Here is a 22,899-nt window from a genome sequence, read left to right on the forward strand (position 1 = left end):
AATGCCAAATTAGAAGAAAGTGATAAATATATAGATTCATAAGTACATTGAAAATATATAGATGCATAAAGGAGGTAAGTATATTCATATTAAAGATATTCATAGAAGTAACGGATGAGAAATAGGGTAGTGCATTGGATATGCTTTTTCAGGAGAAAAGTAAAAGACACACAGATCCAAGTACATGGAGGTACATAGATGCACAATGGAAGCAAGTACATGTAGATCAAAGATGATTTTTTTCTTTTGTTTTTATAACAACATAATTATTGTAAATGTTTATACAAAGCAATACACAAAGATAGGCACATATCTATAATCAAAATAAATGCTTATATACAGAGGGACAAATACATAGGGTGGGTATTAATGAATGGAAAAATAAACAGCATTCCTGGCCCTTGTCCCGACCAGTCTCGAACAGGCTCAAACAGGCACTCACCCTTGTCCTCTCCACCCTTAAACAGGCTAAACAGGCACTCACCCTTGTCCTCTCCACCCTTAAACAGGCTCAAACAGGCATTCACCCTTGTCCTCTCCACCCTTAGCTTCAACGTCCGGGCTGAGACGCCCAAAGCCTTGGATGTTTATAGCCCTAGTAGTCAGGTGACCCCTTCAGCCAATGGGAACCCTAGCCCTTACACTATCCAATCACAGGACTAAAATCTAGAACCAATAGGAGACGAGGACCGTACAGCGAATCTTAAGCCTAGTCCAAGCACCTAATCAGTTAAAAAACTCTAATCTCTACGCCCTACCAGTAGTCTCAACCCTAGTCCAAGCAACCAATGGCACAGGAAGTCCTAGTCCTTACTTCCAATAGAAAGCCTAACCCTACTCTTAGTCCCACACCTAGTCCCCACAACCAATAACACAGGAAGCCCGAGTCCCTACTTCCAATAGAAATCCTAACCCTAGCCCTAATCCCAACCCTACATTGATTGAATCACAGACCCAGAAACCAATCAGAACCCTCAAATAACCAACCAATGAGAACACTAACCCTAATCCAATAGAAACATCATATACAACCACCAATCAATGTACACATGTACCAAACAATATCAGACTAAATAAGGTCCCAGCTACCACAGACAAGCTTTGCTGGCCAGGGAGTTGGAAGCTGCTCCTCTATTCAGAAGTCTCCTAGGAGACAGACGGGCTCAATCCACACTTTGGACTTCTGCAGGTAAGGCCCCAACAAACTTGTCCTTTAACAACACTATTTGTATAAAACTTTACTCCCTCTCCTGGCCAAAAAACTAAGTGCACAGTCCCTTTTAACACAGTTTAAACAGCTTACAGCAGATTACTGCTGTCTCAGGGGGGAAGGAGGGGGCTGATTTCACTGACTCGTTAACACAAAATGGTCGCTGGGGGTGCACTGCTTAACATACAGGTCTTAGCACAGAGCAAATGAGACATTTGGAGGGAAAAACTGATAGTCACGGGGAATGAGAGGGAAAAACTACAGAGTTTGGACTGCAAATCCCACAATTCAACAGGTTAAATGGAAGCAGTCACAGGCAGGAAGAAACACAAGTTTAAACACAAAAACATGGGATAAGTTATGCAATGACTGGCAGGTTAAAACTAATATATTAAATTGTGACAACCACAGGCAAGGACAGTTAAAGAAATGTAAAAAGAAAAAATAAGATAATGCAATCACAGGTAGGGAAAATCGTTTTTTAAACATTTTTAGGAAAGAGACAGCACTAGTCTGCCTCCTTACCACTTCCTGGACTCTGCTCACTGCAATCTGGGACACAGGTAGACTGCAACTCACAAGATGGAGGAGAATGATTTTGGGGTGCACCCAGCAAAGCCTTAAGGGGCCTGGGCAGGTGTGAGAGGAGGGCTTAGATTTGCTTGGAGCTGGGGAAAACCAATAGCAGTCCTAGGTCTGCTGGCCTTGGTGTGGGGCTGGGACTGGGGAGCTGCTCTCTTCACAGATCTCCTAGGAGACAGACAGGCTCAATCCACACTTTGGTAAGCCCCAACAAACTTGTCCTCTAACAACACTATTTGTATAAAACTTTACTCCCTTTCCTGGGCAAAAAACGAAGTGCACAGTCCCTATTAAACACAGTTTAAAAAGTTTACAACTGATTACTGATGTCTCAGGGGGAAAGGGGGGGTGCTGGTTTCACTGACTTCTTAACACAAAATGGTCGCTGGGGGTGTACTGCTTAACATACAGGTCTTCGCACAGAGCAAAGGAAACATTTGGAGGGAAAAACTGATAGTCACGCGGAATGAGAGGGAAAAACTGCAGAGTTTGGACTGCAAATCCCACAATTCAACAGGTTAAATGGAAGCAGTCACAGGCAGGAAAAACCACAAGTTTAAACACAAAAGCATGGGATAAATTATGCAATCACTGGCAGGTTAAACCTACAATTTTAAACTGTAACAACCACAGGCAAAGACAAGAAAATTAAAAAGAAAAAATAAGATGATGCAGTCACGGGTAGGGAAAATCATTGTTTTAACTTTTTTAGGAAAGAGGCAGCACTAGTCTGCCTCCTTACCACTTCCTGGACTCTGCTCACTGCAATCTGGGGCACTGGTAGGCTGCAACTCACAAGATGGAAGAATGAATGGAAGGTTTAGTTCCCTTACTAGCGGGTCCAAAATTTACAAACCGAGACAAATTCACTGTGAAATCTGAAACCCTGTCTAGGTAAATGAGAATTTCACACTTCAAACCAAGTGTAACTCCTTCTCATCAGTAGAACTAGAGTTAGGTTGGAAAAATGACTTCCTGCCTAAAACAAAGCTAACTTTGGGCACAAAGGATGGACTAGGATGGAGTACCACTCTCTCCTCAAACACTTAAAAAGAGGGATGCCTCACTGACAATATGCACAATACTCCCAACCTTCTCCCTATAGTGATCGCTACCAGGAAGGAAGTATTCAAAGTAAGCATTCTTAGCTTAACCTTCTCAAAAGGTTCAAAGGGAGATCGCATCAAGAGCACAAGAACCAGAGAGAGATACGAAGAGGAGTAAAACGGTCTAGACAAAAGCCTCAGGTTAAGGAACATCTTAAATAACCTCTGAACAAGACCATCCTCATCCTGAAGATTATTGCAAGAGGGTCTATAGACCCTAATGGCTACCAACTGACTTTTAAGGGTTGAATCATCACCACAGAGCAAACCCATCCTGCAGGATATCCAACACCTTACCCAGCTTAATAGCCTGAGAAATCAAGTACCCACAACTTCTTTGGAACAAAGCCCAATGCCTTGAATAAGAAAACAACATGGAAGCACCCATAGAAGCCTTAATAGAGGAAGCCACTCTCTTCAAAATACCCTTCTCTATCATCCCTGCCACCTCAACATCCAGGTCGTCAGTCTGAGGATTTTCAAGATATTTGTCTAAAGACAGGGACATACCAGGGGGAGACGGGGCTACAAAAAGAAAAAATGCCCCACTTTCATTCTCATGATCAGATGGAACCATGCAGGGTGGGCCATGCTCACTATCAAAATCCCTACAGACTTCCCCACCATAACCTGATCAGAAACCTGAGAAGAAGAGGGAATTGTGGAAAAGCATGGAGAAATCTCTCCAGCCAAGGGTACTAAAGGGAATCCACTGCCCAAGCCATCCCCCCCTCCGCCTTGAACAGAATAGAGAAAGCATGGTGTTCCGCGCTGATACAAACATATATCCCCTAGGAGGACCCTATGTCTGCCAAATCCTGGCAAATACCTGCCTGCTTTATTATAAGGGATCTCCCGTCTCAGTCTGTTTGCTCTGGTATCTGATTTCCCCTGAATGCGGACTGCCTGCAAATCTAAGATATTGTCCTGTGCCCACAAAAAGATCTAAACTTAGATCCTCACCAATGATAGGAACTTTGGGGCAGATTTACAAGCCCCTTGCCACACTTTCTCGCCGCCGTTGTGTCACTTTTCAGCGTCAGAATTTCTGACACATCTCTCAAACCTTTCGCCATGGTGCGCCGTATTATAAATACGACACATCCATGGTGCCGCAAGGGTATCGCAGGCTGGCGCAGGGAAACTGACACATCTCTACAGATGCGTCAGTTTCTTGTATATCTGACCCTTTGTGCCCCCCTTTTTCCAAGGTATGACTTGCCTTTATTGTTGTCTGTTCTTTTCAGGACAGCTCTGTCCACCAGGTGAGGAGCAAAAGCCCAAAAGCCAGAAGTGCCAGCCAAATCACCTCCAATTCAATCCAGTTGGAGAACCTCAACTAGAGGACTTTTGATCAGTGGCCCTGTAACAGCTGACCTCCCATCCAGTTGCCCCATCCTGTTCATCTGGCATCAATTGTCAGCGGAGGCAGAGGTAACAACTGGACTCTGTACCGGAAGTTTAATGACTCTTTCCACCATAAAAATGTGTTTCTCAAGTCCATTGTCATATTAATCGTTATGTGCAAGTCCTGAGGTGACGGGGACCAATGAGCCAGAATGTACCTCACAACCTTGTTCAGATGAAACCTGGCCAATGGCACTAGAAAAATGGTTTGCCAGTAAGTCACCTTGTGCTTGCTGATATTGGAATGCTCCGACCCATGACCTCCATCAAATGATTGTGGAGCTTTGTGATTCTTTTCTCTGACAGAGAGACTACCCATTTGCTGGTTTGAAACCTTGCACCAATGAAGGTCTGGGTCTGAGCCGACGTCGGCTGAGACTTCTTCATGTTCACCAGAAATCCATAATGTTAGCACTGCAAGCACTGTAGCGACATGCGTCTCTATGGTTTCCATGATGCAGCACACTCACCGAAGGCGCCAGGACAAGGTGGGTGCTGACTTTAGGCTGAAGAGCAGCAATTAAAATAGGAAATGTGAAGAACCCACTGGGAGCCGCAGGAACTTTTGAAGTCACTACTACATGAGGATGTGGAGCTAGGCATCTTGTACATCTATTGTGGAGAGGACGTTGTTTTCTGACACCAAAAACATAACATGCTGCAAGTATAGCATCCTGAAGGGAAAGGTCTTCACCCAGAGATTCACTACCCGTACGCCTGTACTCTAAACTGGCCTCCTGCACCAAGAAAAATAATGGAATAGACTCCCTTCCCTTTTTCTGATGAAATAAAGTCCACAATTGCCCTTTTTTTCCACATGAGCCTGAACTCTGGCCTGCAAAACATTTTTTACATGATCTTTGGGGATAGACGGAAGGATGGTCCCCACCCTGGAGGATTTCTGATGTATTGTATAACATATCCTCTCTTGACAAAACTTGAGTACCCATTGATCGCTAACAGATTCCTCCCAAACATCACAGAAATACAGCAGCCTTCCTCCGACTGGATCCCCCATAGCCGTAGTTAAACACTATTTTGGGGGGGACTAAACTCTCCTCCTCGAAAATTATCCTCTAGAATCATTCTTTGAGAAGGCTGTAGAGTCCCTGTTCTAGGACATATATGACTTTGAGGACAAACCCTTGTAAGGTACAGTGTGCCTTCTGTCTTTGAACAACTTGACTTTGTGATGAATGCGTCCAAATGGTCGCCAAAGGTTTCCTTCCCTTTGAAGTGTATCTTGAGAAGATATGCCTTATCCGAATAATCGATCTTCCATAAATTTCAGCAAGTTTGGATGCAAGCACCAGAAGACACCGCCAAAGACCTTATGATGTCAGATAACACAGCTGCCATAAGCATGCCATAAGCTATGCCTTCTGCTCCACCTGTAGCATAAGATCCGAACAATCCACATTCTTCTGGATGACAGAGAACAGACAACGAAAGTCCTTCACCAGCAATTGCAACGTATATGCAGAACTAGAGCTGGCCGCAAAAGATTTCTTGATCGAACTGTCCACCTTGTGATCCACCACATGAGCCTGCAGCAATCCTCAGGGCTTATCTCTATCCTGCCACTCAGAGGTGCCGGGGTCTAATCCACCTTGATAGTTGGAAGAAAGACTTCTCTCTCAGACAGGGCATATGTTTTCTGCAGAGACCTGGGCACGTTGAACTGATCTACCTCCTTCAGGTGCCTGAAGCTCAACTTCTTGATTGTCTTATAAAGAAGCAAGGCCAGCACAAGTGGTTTGGCAGACTGTGGGGAGAGACCCTCTTCCTTCAGCTGGTAGGCAGTACCTCAAACCCCAAATGCGCTTCACAAGGTCCGACATTTTTGCCTGTAATTCCCAGATAAGTTACTTGGACCCTCTGACTTATGAAGTGTCAGGAGAAGGAATCATCCTCGGCCTTAGAGGATTTGGACTTCTTGGTTTTAACCTTAGGCTTGACTGCCAACACTGTAGCTACTGCTTCCTCAATCATTGACTAAACATGAGATTCAGTAGCTCTCCCTTTTTTCCAATAAACACGTTTCCATTAAACAAAACAGCCACCCTGTGGCTCTCACCTGCTTTCCATTGTTTGATTGGCATTTCCCCCTCCCGCCCCCTATGGGTGCTCTGCAGCCGCAAGGATGCCCGCCGCGTGCCTCCTCCTCTACCACATTGAACAAGGGAGTGAATGCAGAAGCATGACCCAGCCCTTGCTCTTGCACCCACTCTTTGACAGAGAGCACCACAGAAGCTGCTTAAAAACGTTACCACCCAGGGATAGAATAAGCCTTTTTACACTCCATGCTAAATAACAATTTGCGCTTCTGGACATCTGTGCATCCACGAAGAAAAAATATACTATCAGGCCTTTCTAGCATTTTGGCATTAACGTTAGGAGGCACACAACAGCTGTTTCAGTCATACCTAACCTGACCTTATGGATGGGCCGGTCATGTTACTGACTTCGTCAGTCCTACTAAATGAGTGTGAATCTACATCCAATTGGCAAGCAAGTTTACTAGCCCTGGAAAAAAGTTTCTATCTGTCGTCAGCGTTCCCAGTGCCATGTTTCAAGTAATTTTCAGGCACATATTTAATTTATTTAATTAGGTTTATTATAATCCCCCCTCTTTGTGCACTGGATTTATCAGGGAATGCCCAGGACTTGTAACACTGTTGTATTCTCATTGTAGTAAATTTCATGAATGACAGCTCTGACAATTCTTTCAGAGGGGGATATTTCCCCATGAGTCCTGCTGTTGTAGAACATAGGCTATGTCTTACCTTCTGGTCACTTTCTGTACACTTCAGACTTGTGTATGGCATTTTGTACAGAGAAGATCTCCGGAAATGGTCTCCCTCATCCTCTTTGCACATTTACAAGGTACACCTTATGTTGATGTGCATCAGTGGTAGACCGGGGATTAGTGGTGTGTTTGAGTTGTCCAATCTGACACACTATCATGAATTTAGAACATGGGCATGGTTCAAATGATAACATAATCAATACCATACTTGCTCTACCCCAGTTGTTAAGATGAAATGTCTTTGTATTTGCTCAGGCAATGTCCGGCTAAGCAGCAACCACAAATCTTGAAAGGCAAGGCATCAGTGTCTTCATTCTTCTCAAAGACCAGAATCAACGGAACCAGATCCATCAGTGTCCACAAATACAGGATAAGATGATAATATTGGGTAAAAAAAAAAAGATGTATCACTGTCCTTTAATGTGCCTCTTGCCAAAGAACTCCTTCTCCCCTTTTTGGGGAGGGATCCAGCATGTATGCCCTGGAGTCTTAGATACCCCTCTGAGAGAGTCCACAGTGTTAAGGGTTTCACACATAGCGGAGGTTCGGGAATGTTCCCATTATCGCTGAGAACTCAGCACCATACACCGTTAAAGGCGCTCTCTTTGAAACCTTTTGTTGATCTCCCCTAGGCTGATACTTTAACCCTCTGATGTACTTCGGCGACCGAACAACCTTTGGCCGATGATCGAGTTTGGCTCTGGTTCCCCCCTTGCCGTCACCTACCCATCCGATCGTCAGCCACTGTTTCTTTTCTCATTGCCCTCTTGTGTTCCCTTCTCCCCCTCACCTTATTCCTCCCTCACTCTTCATCTACCTCTTATATTCCTTCTCTCACTCCCCCTGTCTGCTTTTTCTTCCCCATACCTGAGTCATGCCTTTGTAACTCATGTATCCCAGTAACTATGTACCTGAAACGGTTGTAACTGTATAACTATGTTTTGAAGCATTTGTACATCCTCAAGTAAAGCGATCTGATACCTCTGGGTCTAGCCAACGCTATATAAAACTTTTTAAAATAAAATAAAAAAAACTTGCCCCTATAATGTGGTGAGGTCATTAAAAAACAAATACTTCTGCCCTAGGGGGAGAAAGTTCTCTGCACAGCTTTGTATAGCTGCACCACCCTGCTCTTGCAGATTCCCGGAGAGCCCTGTGTGTATTGTCCCCAGGGAACATCACAATCCTGAAAGTACATTGGAAGTGTTCCATTAACTCGACATTTTTGACAGCATAAAAAAGTGGCCTCTGAAGTGAAGGAGACACCAAAGTGCACTCCATTTTGACTGGGAGTGGCTACTGCCCTCTTCACCCAGGCTATATATTGACTGGTGGTGGCAGCGTATTCATAGTCACGGCACAGACCATTATCTTGTAATACTTTGGGGAGACAGACTGCCAGGCTCTCCCTTGTAAAAGGTATTTTCAGTTCTCCCAATAGATGACCGAGGCCTCTCTCATGTCCGGGACATGTATGAATGAGGGCTGTAGTGTGCGGGTTTTTATGTGCTGTAACTGTGCTTATAAGTGCTGGAGCCCACTGTGTGCAAGGTTTTATCTTATCACAGGTGTGATGCACAAAATAGTGGCCTCCATTATAACGTCCATTTCAGATATTCTAGCCTGCACCTACATACTCTCCTGTTCAACTCCCCAAAACAGGTGTATGTGGTGAATAGTAGTCACTGGGTAGTACACCACACATTGGCCTGCAAGAGCAGTAAAAGACCTCCACCAAGGACTGGAGGGGCCTTGGAGCTTTTGAAAATTGCACACCATCTGATTAACTTTGGCAGGCTGTCTTTGCCATCAGTCAGTACTTGGTTCATCGTCGCTGACCAAGAAAGCCTACACGCTTGTATAAGGTAGGATGAGTTTGTTTTTTACATCTTTTTTTGTTTGTTTTGATTAAACAATCAAACAGATGATAATCATTGTAACACAATGCCATGATGCAGGTTATAACTTTCTTCATCATGTAGGTTTTCTGAAAACGCCTCACATGAGTATGGTATTCATACAGAACTTGGACTGGCGCCCTTTACCTCAATCCTTTTTCCCAACCCCACTGCAGTACTTTTTGGGTAGCCCTGCCTACAAACATCCATCATACACAACGTACAGCAGGTCGATGTGGAAGTAAGGTTGGTGCTTATATAAAGACAGAAAATATTTATGCAATCATTCTTACATTTTCAAAAGGTCCCATTTTTTGGCTAGAAAAACAATTTGGCATGACATGTTGTCAGCCACTGCTCTGATTAACGCGTAGCACATACTTATGCATTTAAGTTGCAGCTCTACTTAATTTCTGTCCACATGTACTTTTCCCATCAATGTTTTACAAATTGTTTGGGTGCTGTAGTCTACTTAGAGCGATTAAAATCCTTTGTGGATTGACCACCATTTTTAAAATCTTGTTATGTGCATTAGCCCAGTCAATAGGTCCTCAATTTTGGCTGTTAATGCAGATCTATTGGCTTACCCAATTCTTTTTGACGATGTTGTATAAAAAATGGAAGATTTATACACCACGAAGTTGCCAGAGGGGCCTGGGAAGGGTGGGAGAGTTGTGGTGGAAGAATGAGAGCAATAGTGGAACAGTTAATCCCACCAGCAGTGGTAGTGGCTGGGTAAGGCGGAGAGATGCAGTTCTAATGGTTAGTGGGAGAGTAACAAAAAGCTTGGGGTGTAGAGTTTTAAAAAAACAGATATATGTGGAAGCAATGGACGAGCTGGGGACAGGAGCAACATGGAAAGTGTGGGAGCGATGGGGATTTAAGGGGAGAAGATGCACATGGGGGAGAGAGCAAGAAAAAGCACATAGAGTGCTGAAATAAAAAGAATAAAAGTAGTTCCCTGCATGCAATCAGTAGAAGTATATAAGTCATACAGTTAAGAGAATGGCAAAGAATCTATGATCCAGGAGAGGGACAAACACAAGAGGATGAACGAAGGCATAGAATTGTAGCGATTACTCGGAGATGCAGTTACAGAGGGAGAATAGAGCAACAGCGCCGCAGCACTACAACTCCCAGAACGCCCTGGGTCCTGGCGAACCGGAACACGCCTCCCGGGTGCCGATAAGAACACTCCCCTGCTGCAGCCGGGTGCTTGTCAATCCTTCCGGTAGAGTAATCGAGTTGGTGTAAAGCTATTCCTGGTGCACTTTGCAGCTGCAGAGCGGACGCTTTCCTTCCCGCTGGACGGACGCCGTGTGTGGGTGAGAGCGGATGCTGTCCTTCCCGCTGGACGGACGTCGTGTGTGGGTGAGAGCGGACGCTTTCCTTCCCGCTGGACGGACGTCGTGTGTGGGTGAGAGCGGACGCTTTCCTTCCCGCTGGAGGACGTCTCGGACCCTTCATTCTTTTCTTGTGAGTAGTGGTAGAACCTCTGTCTATTTGCACGGCCGTGCTTACTTAGTGTTTGGTATTCCCACTTCTTTATATTCTTTGACCCTGGAGAAACTTAATAACGATTGAGAACCTGTTGCCTGAGAAACACTTTGACTTATTCCACCGGTAGTGACTCAAACTACTTGGGGAGCGCGACTGGCAGCCGGTTGGATTGTGCTGTGACGTAACAGCCCCAGACCCGCTGAAACCCTCGAAAGAAACTTCCATAGATAACCGGATACCAGAGCGTGGGTTTTCAGTAAGTGTACACTATATCAGTACATACTAGACATCAGGGGCGACCTATATATATTTGTATTATAATCGAGTGTCCTTGTGTTTCTAAAACAGTTGTGCCTTTGAAGACATCCGAATTCTTAGACCAGACCTTGAGGGGTGTCATCTCCACTATTTCCCAAATCAACTATCCTTCCCCTTCCCGGAAGACTTACAGTCCCTGGTGTGTACGTTCGCACAGGGAGGGTCAGTGTTCTTGGGCATTGGGAGGACTATCGTCAAGCTGTGGTCCCCGCTGGCTGAATACCTCAGGTTAGTGGCTTGTGGATTCTTTACTTGGGTTTCTTGTCCGCCGCTAACCGTGACAAGAATAAGGCGCAAGTAAATGAAAGTGACCAGAAAGCCCACCAATGGGGTCTCTCAAAGCCCACAGTAAGTTTTTGGTATGGTCCACAAGGTGTCTTTTGACAACAGACAGCTAAACATGTCTGCAGGTAAAGACTTAAAAACTCACCATCCAAGGTACAGCAGCCTTCAGGTGGGGGCTTCATTTGATAAGAGAGAGGAGGACTGTTTGATCCTGAGCCATCATCATCATCATCTTCTTCTTCATCATGGTCTACTCTGCTGCCTGTTGGGGAAAAAAAGTTGGCTGTAATTCAATGGACACAGGCGCATGTACAAGATCTAATGCAAGTTACCAGCTTCTGTGGCTGGAAAGAGGAAAAAGCGTCAATCAAGTGCCCGTATAAGCTCACTGATCTTCAAGATGTCTTGCAATCTCCTGTTTATGTATAGTTGGACATACTTAATTGTACACAAGATGTGGAATTGTCATTCCCTTCCGTTTTTGTCATTCCTCTACGCTTGACCGTAGCCTTTTATTCAATTATTTGTGTTTTTTCACTATTTCCATAGCACAGCCCTAACCTATGAAAACAGAGCTCTTACAATAAATGAAATCAAAACACATACAAGCAAACTTATAACAACACATTAAATACAAATAAATAGAATACAAAACAAATACAAACACTATTCAAAATACAAATAAAAGCTTGGCTAGTGATGCCTAAAAACTACAAAATCTCTCGAATTGCTTTCAAGAATAAATTCATATTTAGTGCTTTGTAAAAATATATTAAAGAAGGCATGGTGCCCGCTCGGCTGCACAAAATGTTCCCTGCCACGTCCCCCTTGTGCTTGAGGTGTTCGAATCTGGCGACTTCATTCACATTTGGTGGGCTTGTCTGCTCCTGACCCTGCTTTGGAAAGAAGTCCCTAGTCATATTAAGGAGGTGCAGGGCTTCCCCCTGCCTGAATCTACAGCCACGATCCTTTTGGGCCTTAAACCTGACAACTTAAAAGCACTCATCCACAATGACTGGACTATAGCACTTCAAATTCAAAAAGCTTTATTCAAAATTCATATTTGAAGTCATAAAAGCATACATTTAAAAGGTTGATAGCACATAGAATACAGCGTGAAAAAGAACAAGGTTTGTACATGCACCAGCATTAAAATGTAGTAATACCAAGATTTTTTTTAAAAAGAATCTAAAATGCAGTTAGTTTATAAAATTCATTACATTGAGTTCCTAAACTTAATCAATAGTTTTAAAAAACTCGATACCGCTTGTACGACAGTAGCATTTTCTAACTGTTGCAATCTGACGAAGGCAGTTCTACAAGTGTGGTAACCCCAGGCCTTTAGGATTGGTTTCAGTAAGGCCGCCCTAGGAGCTGAATAAAATGTACAAAAAAGAATGCAGTGAATTTTTGATTGGGCGGAGGTTTCATCGCATGGGCAGGTAAGTTTCTCCCTTGACCAAATGTTACAGACTGGGAATGTAATTAAACAAAAGAAAGTACCAAACCTAAAACGGGTCAGTAACATTCTAGAGTAACAGTTAAAATCGCTTGTAAGGTACAGTTGAGGTCCTTTATTGACGGTGATTAGCTGGTAGTCCAAGACTGAGTTTTTAGCTTTTTCCTTGACCCATCTGTTATTGGCTAAGTAGTCCAGAGCCGTCTTTTCAATAATTTTCTTGCGACCACCTCCATACTGGATGGTCTCGTAAAGTACTCTGGGTGGCCAATCTCGGTCATCAGGTTTTTAACATATGACAGCCATTTAATGTTGCTAACACCATCTAGGGTCAAGCAGTCGGAGATTAAATTACGATTTAAGGAGGTCTCCGGTGTGACCCACACCTTGTGCCATAATAGTATGGGCGCAATTTTTATGGCGTCTAAAATGTACGATAGGCCCAGTTCAATGTGTGTGAGGTAAGTTGCTGAAGATTTGGGGACCCCGAGCAGGTATCTGAGGTACTGGTTCTCGTTTAGTTGAATCGATGATGCATTATCGATTCCCCAGATACCTGCCCCATATAAGGCCGTGGAAATGCATTTAGCCTTATAAATTATAGTCAGTTCCTTCACGGGTCTATCTCCTATTTTAGCCGCAAAGTTGTTCTGGGCGCCTACAGCACGCGAGAACGCTAAGTTTCTTGCTCTCATGGCGGTGTGACAGTTAACTCTCCTATCAAAATTTATTCCTAGATAGGAGAATTGGTCGATGGTCTCGATCCTCCTACCCTCAAGAAATATTGAGCAGGGTGATTTCTTGAGACCATTCCCACAGGCCATAGTGAAAGTTTTCGTGATGTTTATTCTTAGACCCTTATCTTTCATATAGTTTGAAAACTTCAGTACGGCCCTCTGTAGACCTACCTTGGTTCGAGACATAATGGCAGCGTCGTCTGCATAGAGTAGTATCGGCACCGGCTGCCCATTGATCGCTGGATAATCGAACTGTGACTCTTTTAGGTCGTTGCCTATGGAATTTATGTATAGGGTGAATAGTAGGGGTTCTAGAATGCATCCCTGTCTCACACCCCTCCTAATGGGGAACTTGTCCGAGCATTCTCCGTGAGTGCCGTACCTTACCATGGCCCCTGCATCCCTATATAATTCCTTGATGAATGTAAGGATTTGATCATCTATGCCCATATCAGAGAGTGTAGACCACAAATTATTGTGGTCCACGCAGTCAAAGGCTGAACTCAAGTCTACGAATGTGATGTAGAGGTTACCCTTCTTGGCTTGAGTATACTTTGATATGACCAGGGCCAGATTTAATCCCTGTTCAACTGTACCTTTTCCGGTTCTGAATCCGTACTGGAGGCCAAAAATAATCCTCCTCCTCCGCCCAAATTTGAATTTGATTTAAAATTATGCGGCCTGCAACCTTCATTAAGGCATCGAGGAGGGAAATTGGGAGATAGCAAATAGGGTTGTTCCTGTCTCCTTTTTGCTTCGGTCCAGGTAGATATAAAGCCATGGGAGTTTGCACTATTCAGGACATTGACTAACAGGGGGGCCCAGAGATCAATTTTTGTTTTAAAAACATCTATTGGAACCCCGTCCGGGCCCGGGGCTTTACCTGAGGGACTTTGTTTAATTGCAGCAGTGACCTCTTCGCAGGTAAAGGTGATGCCCAGAGGGAATACAGCCGCAGTATGGGTATCATAGTCCTCTGATGGTGATGCTAATGTAGAGGCTACAGGGACGGGGGGATTTGCTTTGTCATAAAGACCTTTGAAGTGCTTTACCCAGGTTTCGCTATTAATGGCGATATCTAATGTGTCTGTCTGCTTATTCTGCAAATGAGGGGCGTTGACAGCCTTCCAGAAGGCGGTCATATCCCGGTTTTTTGAGGCATTAATCAGGGCTGACTATGCCTCAGATTTCAGGGATTGTTTCCTGGTTTTGACTGCCCTGGAGTATAACTTTCTGGCTAGGCGGATCTCATTCTCGGATCTCGGGGATGTAGACAGTGCCTTTTTTAAAGCTTTAAGTGCTTAAGTGCAGTTGTTGTCAAACCAGCCGTTTGGACGGTTAGGTGCGGGCGGTGTTCCCTAGTCAGGAGCTTTTTTATTTCTATTTGGATTTTTAGGAAGGAGCCCAAAACTTTTGCTGGGGTTTTCAGCACTAAGTCTGATAATAGTTTCACTGGATCCACCTTATTCCATGTAATAGAATAACCGTGTCTGCGCCCTAAGTTGATTTCTGCTTGATATAAAAATGTGTCCCCCCGGGCCTGTGCTTGCCCCTCTAGTTTTATAGAAAAGGAGATTGGGTAATGGTCTCCGTAAATGGCATCCAATGTTTCCCTGGAGGTCACTATCCGGGCATGGGTTTTTGATAAAAAGGTAAAATCTATTATAGAGTTACACCTCCTCCCATGAAATGTTGGCTGAAAATGAGCATTTGGGGTGCATAGCTCGTTAATATAAGATAGGTTAAAATGGAACATCATTTTGTTCACATGCTTGGGGCGGCTAAGCAACTCATAGCGCTATATTGGAAAAAGGCAGAGGCACCCCTGATTGCCGCTTGGTTTGTGCGCCTGTGACATGTAATAACTATGGAACTTTTCACAGCACGATTGCAATCACGAGACACCCACTTCAACACTGTCTGGCGCCCCTTAGTTCAATACCTCTGTAAAATAGAACATGCGCGCCATTTACCCTCCAAGCTTAGAGCGCTGCGACTCTTTGAGGATGCCATACTCCAGCCAGACCCCGATAGGCTTCTCGCATAATTAGAACAGTCGTACCCGTCCGCCCTTTTAACAACCATTAAGACCCCCACTATCTACGCCTGGCATCGCCACAAGCCACTTCTCGTCCATCCACCCGCTCACCTACTTAGCTGTCTACCTCTCCTCAATCTCCTTTCCTCTTTCTTCGACTCTATTCTGTCCATCTACCGCTATCCACTTTATATGGGCCTCTAGCCCATGTTCATAACGTTATTGGTTCTAAATGAGTCCTGAACTATCCCACAGCATGCTACTATTGCTACATGTACTAGCTCACACGGCCAACCCAACAAGGGTTGTAGGCGACATGCTGTGTTACAATTAGTTTACTACTGCTTTTTTTCTACCCTGGGAAGCACTTGAAAGCAACGCGGCCGGCCCAAAGTGGGTTGTGGGCTTAAAGCTGTGTATGCATGAACCCATGTTATACTTTTGATTTAGAAAATAAAACAGATTTCAAACAAAGAAGGCATAGTGCAAATTTCACTGGGTAGCTATCCACAGCCGTTGAGCAACAGAAGTGAAAACTTATTTCAAAAACTCAGTCATGAGGAAATAAGTGTTATCTAATTCAAGACACCTTGTATTCTAATGACCCTGGTACCACTGGCAAAAAGGTAAGTATCCTGGAAAGAAAAGTGCAAGAGCCATGCAGACACAAAAACAATGATCTAAAATCCAAGAATACCCAGTGAATATTAAAAAAACTGGTGTTGCATGGTCACATTAAAGTGACCCGGTTACCAGACGTGTAGTAGGATAAAGAATCACCTTTATTAGAGCATACGAAGAAGGAGAAAGACCAATGAGTAGAGCAGTTTCACCATTAGGCCTAGAGATACTGAGCACTGGTGCGTAGAACAAAAACATAGATATACATTTATTTTTCTCAAACTGAACGTTTGTAAAGGGCCGTAATATCCTCGAGGGACACATACGTAGCAATGGTAACCTGTATTTTGGTTCCAGAAAGGTTCTACCCTACCTGATGTCCAAGTCCGGTATTCTGAAGCTCCCATGTTACCAGCAACAAAACTTCCTAACTCCCCGTCTTCTGTAGGCTTTGACCAGGAAGCCATTCCTGTACAGTTTTCATGTTCAGATGTGCATCGAAGACTAGATAATGCCAGGAAGTCTTTATCCTGAAGCAGGGTCTCGTTTTGCCATATAGAGCCCCAGGCCCATTCTGTCGACATCTGAAGCATGGGAGCCTCAATTGTCCCTGCCAGCCCATAGACAAGGTTGTGTTAAATTGTCCACACTGCCTTGAGCGTCTACAGAGGCAGTAGGCCCCATGCCCTCCTGTATACTCAGATGTATCTCTCCTATGAACTATTTGTTTACTTCTTTCTGTACATCAAGATGTAGCAATAACAGGATGTGTCTATCATTTAGAAGAACAAAATTGGCTAAGAATAGGAGTGGTGGTCCAAATGGGAGTTTCCACAGCTTTAGAAACTAAGACAGTGACATGGTTTGATATAATAGTTGAGCTTATGATAAACTTTTTGTGCCTTTTGTCACTTCTGCCTTCTTGAAAATTTACGAGAAGTGACGCACATCGATTTCGATAAATGTTCAAATTTTTGTTATAATTTACGATCTTTACATCTGTCATAATCAGGACTTGGGGTCAGCAGGGGGCGTGGCTTAGGCGCCGTTGAGGATGGTCGCCTGTTAGCGGAGCTCCGTGGCGGGACTGGAGGGTCGTGGTCTTCCCAGAGGCACCTACACCGCATTTGGCTCTCCGTCAACGATGCTGAAGCCATGAACACCTGCAGCGTTGGGGAAGACTGGTGTTTTTTCTCCTGGAGATGCGGGTAATTAATTTTGTGGCGGGCGCACTTCTTCGTGTGAATTTGTGCCCCTCATTTTGTCTAACTGCTGTTCCTGTCACGTAGCACACTTTATCCGGCTCCCGTGCACCTCTTTCTAAATTAAGGTTGTAAATGATCTCTCTACTCACGCTTTTTGTCAGAATTGACAACAGAAACCATTTTTTCTTCAGTTGATGTTTTCAACAGTGATTTTTTCTTTACCACGTCTGCTTTTGAATACCAACACCTGATACTTGCATATCGCACTTGAAGAAGAAGATAGAAGTCGCTGATGCTGTAATGAGGCAAGTTAGGACAGAAGTTCTTATACAGTGGCCATATACTAATATGACGTCATGCCATTTTGATAACCTCATGAGTTTGAGATCAATTCAAGGTATTTTATGATTTTTGATGTCATCCTCTTAATTATTGGATGTGATGTGTACCTTTTAACAGAAGAACTGCCACTTATCCACTGTCTGTCTTGATTCTGCATTACTAGCACTGCTACAACCGAGTTATAGAACATAGATACCACCTGGTCAACACAAATATAATTATACCTTTTACTTTATTGCTGTACCCTACAGTAAAGATTGCTCTCTTCTTAGAGTCTGCTGGAGGTATTTGCCACAACTATGTTAGTGTTAACCAAACGTTCAAACAAAGGCTAGTAGGAATGCAGTAAGTGCATCAATTTATTGTTCTTGAGCTACAGTTTTTATCTTCCTTGAAAGCTCTAACTGAAATCAACTTTATTTTTTATGGGTAGAACGAAGTCTCTGCGTAACACATCTACTACCACTTCCTCTTCAGCACCATTAGAAGATTATAACCCCTTTAACATTCTTCGCTCAGACATGGAACACAATGACTGCAATACTGTTCCTCCTTCAATCGGAACTATGTTACCTTCATCAAATATTCCAATTGCATCCACCAAATCTATTGCCAAAATGCATGCTTCTACACTTGTGGTTGGCAAACGTGTTAAAAAGGATCCTCTTTTACCAGTCACTTCTCCTCCACCTAGCTCTATGGATTTACTCCTTGAGGAGATTCGTGCACTTAGGCCATATATGGAAGAGACCAATAGGCGTCGCAAAAATATAGAAGACAAATGGGTATGCATGGAAAATAAAATTACGCAAATGGAACAACGTATGGACTACTTCCAAGAAGTGGCGATTCAGGTTCCTCCAATGCAAATGGAAATTTTACATCTCAAGAAGCAAATAGAAAATCTTGAAAATCGCAACAGACGTAACAATTTACGTATTTATGGTTTGGCAGAAGGGCTGGAGGGTCCAGACCCTATTGCATTCTTCAAGTATTTACTTCCAAAGATTCTTGATCTACCGACGTCTCCAATCTTGAACATCAAAAGAGCTCATCTTTTGGGTCGTGAGTCACGTGCTTCATCTCCACCGTCGAGCTGAGAGGAGTTATCATCTACTTTCTGGAAAATACTGATCTACTGAAAGTTATCTAAGCAGCTAAACGTAAAGGTTGGATCTCTTGGCAAGGTTTCCACTCTTTTCTTCTCCCAAGGCTATGCTAAAGAAACCGCTGATAGGAGGAAAACGTTTTTGGGCATGAGAACGGCACTTCGCAACCTGAATGCTCGTTTTGGTCTATTTCACCCCTGTCTGTTTAAAGTGACTTATAAAAATAAGACTACCACTTTTGAGGATCCTTTGATGTTACAACAGTTCTTGGCCACTTGCAGGGAGGAAGGCTTTCAAGCGTATAGACTTTGCTGTTTGATATTGTTGAATAACGCTTATTGTTTGTGATAAACTTTCACTGTATTTGTGGTCGTTCACTGTTATTCTTTTGTATTTTTTCTTGTGTTGTGTTTGTATCTAGGACCCTAATTCGATATTCCCAATTTATGCCCTTATATGGTTATAATAAATAATATCCTTATAAAGGCATAAGAATCATATCCATATTTAGTAATAGCCCATGCAGTCCAAATAAGGCAAGGCTACTCCCCTAGACACTACATGGCGCCCAACGTTTGGTAGGACGATAATCTAACGCAAGACACTAGAGTAACTCAGTCGTGCTTTTTCACATAGACCCTTCTTCCCGTAAACACTCCAAAAGATGTCTGGAGTGGGTAAAAGGTTAATATCCGCCGGAACTTAGTAGGAAGAGATTCCTATGTATAGTTTTTGGTTTAGTCAACGTTGAAGGATACAGTGTTCCAAAATATTGTGCACCTAATCTTTGTTTCCCTTGAAACTTGATCTGCAACAAAACATTCTGTCAGTAAAATGCCGGACGGTGACGAAGAAAGAGATGCTACAGCGTCTCAAATGTTGTTGGATGACACGAATCTCCAACAGAATGACCCAGATGAAATTATTATCCCGGCAAATATAAGAAGAACTATAACTATTAAACTTATAGAAAATGGACTATCATCACGAGGTGATACAGTCATATTCGTGGTAGAGGCCCGTGAATATCGGCAGACAGAGGGATTCTATTCATGGATACACTTTCCAGCAGCAAACGCTGTAACAAAAGAATTCCACTATTACAAAGTAGAGGAACCTCCGGATGAATACACTCCTTTCGAGGAGGTTGAAATCCCACTAAATTACCAAGAGCACCTGCTCTGGTTTAAAGGCGCCCTAAAACATCAAAATCACATCACCAGGCTCGGTCCACTAGGTAGACCAGGAGCAACGTGGCCGGTTCTAGCCAGCTACACACCACATCCAGACATTGATAAAATGTCAGTCCGGGAACTTTTAGCTCAGCTAAAACTATTAATTAAAATACATAGACAATTGGTCCAATATGTAATGCAGACTTCAACAGTCCAACCAGCAATTAACATTCCACAGCTGACCCCTCATCAGGGGAACACAAACAAAATAACACCACAGAACATACAATCATGTCTTGGTAAAATACCCTCAAAACGGGAACAAATTCCATTCTGGTTAGCACAAAAAATCACTCAAAGAGAGGCAGTATTTCCTGATACTACACCTACTGAGAAACACAGAATTCTGACTATCTGTCTTCCAATGGGGATCGCACCACATGTGGAGGACTGTGACACTTGGGGCACAGTCTTTGCTTCCATTCACACCAAAACACATGGTGTTCCGTCTATGGCGGTAATACCAGATGTGCTAAGACAGATTCAAAATTAATACGGTCCAGAACCTGCTTCAACTCTGGGTATGAAATTACTGAAAGACTTCAATCAGGTCTCGGCTATATTATTAGCCAACATAAAAGGAGAAGCAGCATCTGTGGCGATCCGCCAGAAATTGAAAGAAACAGATATAGTAGAACAACCATTTGAACTTGCCAGAATCATAGAAAAATCTTATGAAGAACTAGGTAGAGATAGTTTGGGTGGGAAACCAGTAAAGCCCCAACTACTTGAAAATCCTGAAAAAACATTTATTAAAAATAATCTGAACACTCCAAAAAAGAGTTGGGATGGAAATAAACAATCCACTCCCAAAGAACAACAATTCAAGTCCAGAGGAAGGTCTCCTCAACGGAGAGAAAGATCTCCAACCAAGGAAACAAGTCTCCCCAGAGGGAGCCCTCTGAGAAAAGATACAACCTTAGAGATAGGGATAAATTGAGAAAATCTGATAGATATCAAGATATTGATACACGTCCCTCTCGATCTTTTCAGACTTCCTCACAGAAATCGGAAAGAAGAGGACGGTCAGAACACAAGGAAGAGCTCGTCAAGTCCAAAGACAAAGAACCTGCTCATCAAAGTAAAAAATTACAATTTGCAAGAAAGAAGGTAGCCAGTATTAAAATAATTAAACATGCCGAGGATACTGAGGACACAACTGAAAAACGGAGAGTGGCCCAAACAATGCTAGACAGCGCAGCAGAAGTGACAATAGCTCGCAAGATCTTGATGAATCTTCTGGAGACAGTGGACACGAATGAATACATTCAGGTGGAAACTGCAGATAACAGAGTTAGCAAACCTCATAAAATATACGAAATAACACTGCGTATAGAGGGGGATAAGACTAGGAAAGTAAGGGGTCTCTTTTGGGATAACCTTTCGAACGGCTATGACATCCTGTTAGCTGAGAAAGACTGGCCACCAGAGTTTGTCAGGGAGTGCCCTCATGGCGAAGAAATGATTATGCCTGCCTTCTCAAATCATATTCCAATTCATAAAAAATACACATTAGCAAGAAAATGGGCAGTGGCCCAAGCTCCTGCATTATATAAAAATCATGTAGGATGGGATCAGGATTCTCCTCACCATAAAATCCAGTTAAAAAGTAAACCTACTGCACAAAGGCAGTACCCAGTTAAACAAGAAGCTAAAAAGCAAGTCAGGATCTTAGATCAACTTGAATATCAGGGGGTGATTGAAACATGCACCTCACAAATGAACAATCCTTTGTTTCTAGTCTCCAAGCCAGACGATTCATATCATCTAGTTTTGGACTACAGACACCTAAACTCCTGCTGCAAAACATTTGCAGTACAAAACTCACACAGTGCAGCACTAATGAATAACATCGTGCGCAAAAAATATAAAACGACATTAGACATCTCTAATGGATTCTTTTGTCAAAACATTGCACCTGAAAGCAGGTATTTGACCGCTTTCTCAATAATGGGGTCGCAAAAACACTTCTGTCGACTCCCACAGGGATTCAAGAATAGCCCAGGATTATTCTCAGCAAGAGTAACAGAGTTACTACAAATATATGATGATGAGGCATTATCTTATGTCGATGACATCTATCTCACAGATGATGACCTGGAGACTCACTTGAAAAGAGTGAACACCATAATACTTGGGTTTGCAGCTGAGGGTTACAAATTCAACTTTAAAAAGTCACGAATTGCCCATCTAACTGTCCTGTTTTTAGGATATGAATTATCAAGTGAAGGCAAAAGCCTAGCAGACAACTTCTTAGAGAAGTGTGCTGTACTCCAAGCACCTAAAACGCTGAAGAACTTACAATCAATACTAGGTTTCCTGAATTTCGGAAGAACATACATTCTAAATTATGCAGAGAGAGTTAAACCTCTCTATGAATTAATAAAACCTGATTTCAAACCAATAAATTGGACTCAGAAACATACAGAAATTTTAAGATCATTGCAAACAGACATGTTAGCTAAAACAAAATTGCAAACTCGCGAAAACGTACGCAACCTTGTAATCCGAGTCATCCCAGGAAGATGCGGATTCACGTACCTAACCTCTAATGAGGGAGAAACGGTACCAATAGCTTACAAATCACATTTGTACACACAAGCTGAAATGAAATTCAGTTCTACTGAAAAAATTCTAACTGTGGTTCAAACTGCTGTAGCAAGAGAAAGAGCCCTAGCACAAGGTAAACAAATAATAATCGTTACACCAGTACCTGCCCTAGAGGCAGTAAAAAAAGCAAGCATTCCAAATGCTAAAGCACTACATCCAAGATGGATACAATGGGTTAATTTTCTTGCTGCAACAGACGTAGTATATGAATTTGATCCTAATTTAAAAAGACAAGAATTTCTCCAATATGAATATGAATGTCCTCTGCCGACCGAAATCCTGCCTCTGGAACATTACGACTGTATAATATATACAGACGGATCAGCACAACCCGCAGTTGGGGGTAAACAAGCTTACAGTGCTGCGTGCGCGATTGTTAAAGGTCGTTGGCACGAAGGAAAATTTAGACCCAATCTCTAGGAGATTAT

The 22,899-nt window shown here is 43.1% G+C and overlaps 1 protein-coding gene across 1 annotated transcript in view; it reads right to left on the reverse strand.

Moving 5' to 3' along the window:
- The window catches only part of GREB1 (growth regulating estrogen receptor binding 1), a 656,933-nt gene that overhangs the window by 427,386 nt on the left and 206,648 nt on the right, over positions 1-22,899 (reverse strand). The window contains exon 3 of the mRNA XM_078647791.1: positions 11,261-11,377. Within this exon, the coding sequence (XP_078503917.1) occupies positions 11,261-11,377 (117 nt within the window). The remainder of the gene's footprint in view (positions 1-11,260; positions 11,378-22,899) is intronic.

This window comes from Lissotriton helveticus, chromosome 6 (assembly GCF_964261635.1).
Source record: "Lissotriton helveticus chromosome 6, aLisHel1.1, whole genome shotgun sequence".
NCBI lineage: Eukaryota > Metazoa > Chordata > Amphibia > Caudata > Salamandridae > Lissotriton > Lissotriton helveticus.